Source organism: Ciona intestinalis, chromosome 2 (assembly GCF_000224145.3).
Source record: "Ciona intestinalis chromosome 2, KH, whole genome shotgun sequence".
NCBI lineage: Eukaryota > Metazoa > Chordata > Ascidiacea > Phlebobranchia > Cionidae > Ciona > Ciona intestinalis.
Window position 1 is genome coordinate 5,585,647 of NC_020167.2, and position 7,576 is coordinate 5,593,222.

Genomic DNA, 7,576 nt, shown 5'->3' on the forward strand with positions numbered 1-7,576 from the left:
ATAGATAATTACGGCTATAATAGGTTATGCTTTGGATATTTGACAAGAGTTGTTTACATTTAGGCAGATAATATCCAAATATTCTGATTGTGTTTTTAAACAACTAAACAACGGTCTATGGCAGTCGTTAGGATACGGTTTTTATTTCCTTGAATGTTCTTTGTTTACTACCAAATGTGACAAGAAACAAAAAAATAGAACGAAAAGGTGTTTTATCTCCCCCCACCCTATTATATCAATGTAAGGCATGTTATTTGACACGTATAGCAAGCAAAGCAGCTCAATACGTTAATATGGCTTGTTTGTAAAGGGAGTGAACACACAGCGGTTGTACAGACATTGCGTAGCTCAATCTTCTATACAGTTGATAACATTTAAACAAAAAGTGTTTAAAAAAGTTATATCAAAGTTATAATCATTCTATTTAAAATCTAACAAGCGATATGCTTCTGCTCATTTTCGGAGAAACATAGAGGTTTTGATATCACCAGTATAGCTATACTACCTGAGCATTAGTTACTATATGCTAGTGGTTTGAAGTGTGTGTATTTCAGACTATGTGAAAGCAAAGATAGTTCGGTTTTGACTACGTAAAAAGTTGACGGTGATGATTTGTCGGATGATTCTCGGTTTTGACGCGATTTGTTTTTGTTTTTGTTTATAGATTTGTGTCGTCTTTTGTTCGTTTTTAAACATTTAATATTACAGCATCTGTGCTCGGGAGCAAATTCTCGGTTTTGACGCGATTTGTTTTTGTTTATAGATTTGTGTCGTCTTTTGTACGTTTTTAAACATTTAATATTACAGCATCTGTGCTCGGGCGCAAAGTCTTAACTGCTCAACATATGGATTTGCTGCAGCTTGAAAACTGGGAGAGAGAAGCCATACTTGAGGTAAATATACGGTATGGAATTGGAAGTTGGGATTGAATTTGAATGAAGTCCTATTGCAACTTCATAACAACTCAAATATTTTTCAAATTTTGGGAACAGTTGTTTACGGGTGTTGAAGCTTTGGTTATATATAACGTTTTCCAATCCCAAAAATGTAACCAATTAACACTGGATACTGGTGCTGTAGGACGAGCTCCCAGATATGGAATATAAATAGAACTCATTTCCAACTCATACCCTGTCTTTCCAGGTTTTAAAACGACAGAATGCTCTCCAAGAACGAGAAGAAAGACGGATCAATCAGCTTGCTGTGCGTGTTCAGCTTCAGAGAGTAAACGACTCACGCAGCGCAAGATTAGAAAGGTATATCCTATACGCCCTAGGGAAAATCTACGCTATATCAGCCCTTTTAAAGTAGATAACTTATTTTTTTCAAGTCAAATTGTTTAAGCCGACCAACATGCTTCCTAATACTTTGTTACCAGTAAAATTTACCCAATTTTTATATCAGCCCTTTTAACGTGGATAACTTAACATTTCCAACTAATATCGTCTAGGTCAAATAACATGGTGCATATTACTCTGTCGGCACTAAAATTTTCCAAAATTATATCCAGTGAAATCAAGACAAAAACTGGTCAGTGGCATCGCGAGATATTGCGACGGAGGTACCCAGGCGCAGTAGACGAACCTCCGGTGGCGCTACTGAAACGAATCTCGAGCGAAATACAAAGTTTAGACAGCAGCACCTCGTGGTCAAGCACCACGTCAACTTCTCAACGCACGGCGGCGCTACCAAGCCGATGCCGGAGTCGCAACGGTACCGACCTTGCAGGGGTTCGGGAATGGGTAGAAAAGATTACGCATTGCAACGACGATGGCAAGTTTTCGGGTTCGTTATCTGACAATGACAATTTAACACCTGATGAACAGCCGATTGATAATATTCAAAGTTTTCATTCGGAATCAATCGACGATAACGGGAACACAGAGTTAAAATAACACGCAAACACGTTGTTTTCCACCTAAGAACGTTGTCACTTGTTTTCAGTCTCTAGTTAATTCATATGTTGCAAATATTTTTACTTATTTCTAATTTTTGTTCATTTTGTTTTCATTTCCTAAGATGAAAATATAACACTAACGCCAACGTTATTGTGTGCTCATTTATTGTTCAGAGTTTCCGACCAAATTCAGATATTATAAAGAAGTGGATTTTAACCCTATCTAAAATTTGGAGCCCTTTTTATACTATTTCCATATCAAACATGGTGTGTAAATAACATAGTATAGTTAGATAGTGAGTTACATCACAGCTTTTTATACACAGCATACACATACACTAGTGCTGAACACACTATTTGCTAGACTACTTATTAGCTACCATTAGGCGGCATAAAATGCAGTTTCATCATTAACTACCATACATAATGCACTTAAAATAACAAGGCTGTTCTGCTTATACATTAAAAAAAATCTCACAAAAGATCAACAAACAACAAACAAATAAATTCTAAGTATGCAAAGAAACCTTACTGTTTAAGTTGGCCTATCATTGAGGCGCGAGCAGATTCAAGATTCCTAATATATCCTGATCGAACACTGTTGAATATTATGGAGGTAGATGAGTAAAAAGTAAAATATATTCAATAAAGTATTTGTGCCATTAGTTGAGCTGTTGTTTCAATAGAACAAGATTGTTGTTGGTAATGTACTAATTGTTCAAAATGGTCAACACTCAAATAGGCCTACTAGAGCAGGGAAAGATTGAACACCTTTGGCACGTATTATCCAAGTATTCTGATGGTGTTTTCATCAACTGCCAACGATGTCTGAGAGTCGTAACTCGTAAGGATACAGTATTAAAACTCTTTGAATGTTCTTTGTTTACTATCAAATGGTACAAGAAATTAGAATAAAAGGTGTACCATATTCCCCCACCTTACTACATCTAACAACATATTTGTGCTACGAGTTGAGCTGTTGTTTTACTCAACAGGGCAGGATTGTTTTGAAATTTACCAATTAAACAAAATGGTCAATATTTGAATATATATATATATATATATATATGTATATTATATATGCAACTCTTTTAATAGCCATATGTTTGCTACCACCAGATAAAAAGCAATGGAAATAGATTTTGAAGTTCTAGTAAAAATTGGGTATTTATCTCACTTACCACCATTCAATAGCTTTCTCATCAGATTCAAAATCTTGTGGCCGATTCCTTAAAATTTGATGCATCATGTGCAAGGATGCCATAGCTGTGCCTGCGTGAAACAACAAGTGTTCAAATTTTAGTTTGTATGAATGTAATTTATTTACTTCGATTGGTGAGACAACGACAGTCGTTATAAAAGGGGTGTATACCGTGTGTTACTTTGTGGGAGACTTTTTGGGGAGATTTTTTGTGTTTATGTATAGCTCACAATTTAGACAACCGATGAAGGACCATTTTGTTGCAGGAATTGCTGATAAGTGACACACATGTTCACAAGAAATTGCGGGAAGACACACACGCTCATAATGGTCGCATCAAACAGCCTTGAACCCATTACCTCTAGGTTAAAGGCGGTCGCCCTAACCACTTTGCCACGCTGCCAAACAGCTTTTTATTATATAATGCAAGAATTCTGTATGTAAATTACAAAACAATAAATAAGATGAATTCAATCTCTTACCTTCTACTACATCTATCATGATGAGGGCAGCTAACGAACGAAGTCTGTTCTGCATTGCCGTGTGAACAGCAATAGCTCCTCCCATACTGTGGCCAACTAAAACAACTGGAGAACAATCTTCATTCATTTCTTCTATGATGTCACACACGTCACTATGGTTTAAAAAAATAGTTACTTAATTATATTCATGTTACGCATTGTAACGATCACAAATAAAAGTTAAAATATTTGAGAATATCAGTAAATACAATTAAACATTGTTTTTTAAACTGAAAGTGAGCTAATAAAGAATTTTTATTTGCTACAAGACACCTTTTCCATTTTGATAACGGAAACATATAGTAGGGTGGGGGAAGATAGAATGAAAATGTGTCCCATCTTCCCTAACCCTACTTTGCAAAATATAGATATAGTAGGGTGGGGGAAGTTAGGACACCATTTTATTTCATTTTCTCCTCCCATTTGGTAGTAAACAAAGAACACTTAAAAAATTATAAACTGTATCCTCACGACTCCTATAGACTGTCTTAATAGCCTAAAATACGATCAGGATATTTAAATATTATATGATAAAGGTGTCCCATACCCCACAAAACTAAATAACCACTAACCAACAGAAATCTCATACTTTGCCAGTTGTTCTGAAGACAGATTTGAATCATCTTCTGTGACCGACGAACCATGACCACGTAAATCAGGTGCTATGCATTGGCATTCAATTAAGTTTGTCAAGCATTTCTGTTGAAAAGAAAATTATTTAAATAACTATTTCTGGGAATTTTTAATAATTTCTACAGCACTGAAGCCAGCAAAAGCAATGTTTTTATTTAACAATTTCTGCTTTTTATAATTTTTTCTTATTTTGTTTGGTGTAAACTGCTCTGAAATTATTGTATTTTACCACTTACTGATAAAACAGCCCAGCTCAGTCCAGAAAAGCCACCTCCATGTAAAAAGACGATCCTTGTGCCAGTGTTTCCCTTCAGATAAACACGAAAAGTGTTGCCACCACTTTTTACATCTTTGACTTCCTCAAAATAATTGGTCCACGGCAACACTGAGTAATCTTTTTTTCTACCAACAGAAAACCTACAAATTAAAAATTTCAAGTAGATTTTAATATTTCATGTTTCAAATCACCAAATTAAGGTGGCAAAGAAAAAAAACTTATAATCTTATATTTACTAACAAAATATTACTTTTTATCACTTCAGATTTCTGTTCGAAATATTTTTTTAAATCAATTACAATTTAAAAAGTTCTTAATCATTTAGCAATTAGGCTACCATTACTTTTTAAACAATTTCCTTTTTTTTAACAAAAACATTTTTTAAATCACTTTTAAATTAGAAATATTTTAAATCATTAAACAATATCAACATTACATGAAACTGAATACATAAATAACAATTAACATTACATGAATAGTTGCCAAACCTGTTAGCTGACGGAGGTTGAGAGGTTTGTGCTGGTAGTGGGGGAAGACCTTGTTTTAATACATTCTGACGCAGAGAAGACATGGTTTTGGGACAAAAATCAGTTTTAGTTCAATAATATTTATGTATCATGTTACTATGCAAACTACAGTCTAAAATGTAAGTTTAATTATATTATTTATATAAAAACTAGTTTGTTTAACAAACATTTAGACAACTTATTCAAAACAAATAGAATGCAAAATATTTAATTACCGATTGACAGTTTCTAATTGCATAGATTCATTATTGGAAACACCAGTTAAATTAAATTAATGTACGGTAAAACGCAATGTTACCTAATGTTTAAATTGAATTTTCTGCAAAATAAATTAAAATTGAAAAATAATTTACCAATACTCAACACAAAATGTTTAACAACATAACACAGTAAAATATATAAGCATATACAATACAACATATAACATTTTAAGGTGAAAACTGCCATAAGCCAATTATTGTGAGCAAAATATACAACATGGGGGGAAAGGATTTTTAATATGATAAAGCCTTGGATGCAACAGCAACACTTTCTAGTTGACACTTTTTCTTCTTTTCGTTCAATAAATAACATGATCTTCGCTATCGTTTTCGAAGAGATAAATGAAATTTATGTTATACTACTTCATGTCCAAATCATAGTTAGTAACAGCACTCCTGTTTCTGCAGCACATTCTTACAAGGTGAAGTCTTCCCAGCCACAGTTACTCGATGCAGAATTCGTAATCCTGCTGTTTCTACTGACGAAGGTATGCTGCCAGCTCTATGGCCAACTGCGAGGTTGTCAGACAATATAAAATCTCCAGTTTCCAACCACTTATGGGAGTATACAGTAGCAGATTCAATGGCAGATTGTATAGCAGAAATAACAGATTTGTTTTCCTAGAAAATTAGGGAATTGAGTAAAAGAAAAAAAATCTGGAAAAGTATTTAAATTTCTTGAGAAATAAAAAACACATAAAAGGGAGTATACAGTAACACATTCAATGGCAAATTGTATAGCAGAAATAACAGATTTGTTTACCTGGAAAATTAGGGAATTGAGTAAAAGAAAAAAATCCGGAAAAGTTTCTAAATTTCCGAGAACAAAAAAAAGATTACAAAAAAAACTTCAAATGTGAAAAAATGTAATAGCAGTGCAACCACTAATGCTATGTCCAATAGAAACAGTGAGTAAAAATGTGAATATGTTAAACCTTCACATAACAAGAATTGAATGTTAGCAGCCTTTACCTCTTCATTCAATAAATCCAATTTCCCACTGGTTGGGTCATAATCTCTAACAAACCCGCTCGTCATGCCTTGGTGGAAACACATAGTGGGACGGCCAGTTAAAGGGTGGAGGTAGATTAGTGGGTGGCACAGGTGATTGCGTCGATCACTTAACATCCAAACGTGATCTAAAAACTCTCGTTGTTCAGGACTGAAACTAGAGAATAGTTTGTGGTGTAAACCTTTTTCAAGTTTAGTGTTATGTAAAGCTTATTTAATATACTAAACTAACGAATGAATAGAGTCACTGGAAATGAATGTTAAGGTAAGGAAACATACACACAACACAACCAATGTAACTTTCTTTATCCTCGCTAGTCAAAAATGACTACAGTTTTAACACAGGTGTTCTGTTTCATACAGTTTGTGCTAGCTTACAAGATAAGTATTTTATTTTGTGGGCAATTATTTTTTTAAGGGGGGAATTTTTTTTCATTTTTATGTGTGGCTGGCAATTTAGACAAGTGACCACTCGGTTGGAGCATTTGCCGATAAGTGTCTTGCCCAAGGACACATACTCCTATAATGATAGCAGCGACGAGTCTTAAACCCATTACCTATGGGTTATAGAAAAGCGAGTTAACCACTGCGCCACAGCACTGTAGTATGAAACAGCTTTACCTTTCTACCACTTCAGTGAGTGGAATGAACATAGTATCACCTCCTGATTTAGCAACAGATACCATGTGATATATTGAGTGACTGTATGGTTCACTTCGAAAGGTCCCATCTATATGCCACCCGGACATTCCCACACCAGTGCAGCCTAATAGAAATAAAGTTTTAATGCCTACGTACATTTGTGTTAACTTTGTTTCAGTAAACTGTCTTTTTTGGCATTAAACTTGTCTATTTCCACCACAGGTGATTGAAGATAGGAATAAATAGAAAATGAAAACAGAAAGACAAACCCGATAAAAACCTTTACAAACTATTTTGTTACTTTTATCACCAGGCATAATGTAAATGATGTTCCAATGGCTCATCTGGTATGAAAAACATGTGTATTTCTGACGTTTCATCTGCTATCCAGCAAAATTTTTATCAAGGAACATTCAGTTTTTATACCAGATAAGCCATTAAAAGAATATCTTCACAAACAACACTAAATAATTCATGTTAATAATAAATATAAATAGTTGGTATAACATACCTTGAGCTGGGTCGTTAGAAACCCGAAATATATCAATGTTAGGAGACATTGGATGTTTGGCTATAAGAAACATTATCAATTTCCCCAAACCATTTA

General features: G+C 34.2%; 3 protein-coding genes across 3 annotated transcripts in view; 1 reads left to right on the forward strand and 2 right to left on the reverse strand.

The window, feature by feature from the left end:
• The window catches only part of LOC100176026 (protein phosphatase methylesterase 1-like), a 16,592-nt gene extending 10,760 nt beyond the window's left edge, over positions 1-5,832 (reverse strand). Inside the window, exons 1-7 of the mRNA XM_009859384.3 lie at positions 5,725-5,832; positions 5,018-5,175; positions 4,489-4,669; positions 4,209-4,318; positions 3,581-3,732; positions 3,079-3,169; positions 2,430-2,495 (exon numbers count right to left, since the gene is read on the reverse strand). Of these exons, the coding sequence (XP_009857686.1) occupies positions 2,430-2,495; positions 3,079-3,169; positions 3,581-3,732; positions 4,209-4,318; positions 4,489-4,669; positions 5,018-5,100 (683 nt within the window). The 5' untranslated portion in view covers positions 5,101-5,175; positions 5,725-5,832. The remainder of the gene's footprint in view (positions 1-2,429; positions 2,496-3,078; positions 3,170-3,580; positions 3,733-4,208; positions 4,319-4,488; positions 4,670-5,017; positions 5,176-5,724) is intronic.
• On the forward strand, positions 221-2,048 carry LOC100181492. The gene is made up of 3 exons (XM_002131828.4): positions 221-893; positions 1,144-1,256; positions 1,511-2,048. The coding sequence occupies exons 1-3, from the start codon at positions 846-848 to the stop codon at positions 1,893-1,895; spliced, it is 546 nt and encodes a 181-aa protein (XP_002131864.1). The 5' UTR covers positions 221-845; the 3' UTR covers positions 1,896-2,048.
• Positions 5,537-7,576, reverse strand: part of LOC101242008 (alpha-ketoglutarate-dependent sulfate ester dioxygenase-like) — a 4,220-nt gene continuing 2,180 nt past the window's right edge. Inside the window, exons 3-6 of the mRNA XM_018817682.2 lie at positions 7,481-7,534; positions 6,949-7,093; positions 6,289-6,484; positions 5,537-5,937 (exon numbers count right to left, since the gene is read on the reverse strand). Coding sequence (XP_018673227.1) covers positions 5,698-5,937; positions 6,289-6,484; positions 6,949-7,093; positions 7,481-7,534 — 635 coding nt within the window. The 3' untranslated portion in view covers positions 5,537-5,697. The remainder of the gene's footprint in view (positions 5,938-6,288; positions 6,485-6,948; positions 7,094-7,480; positions 7,535-7,576) is intronic.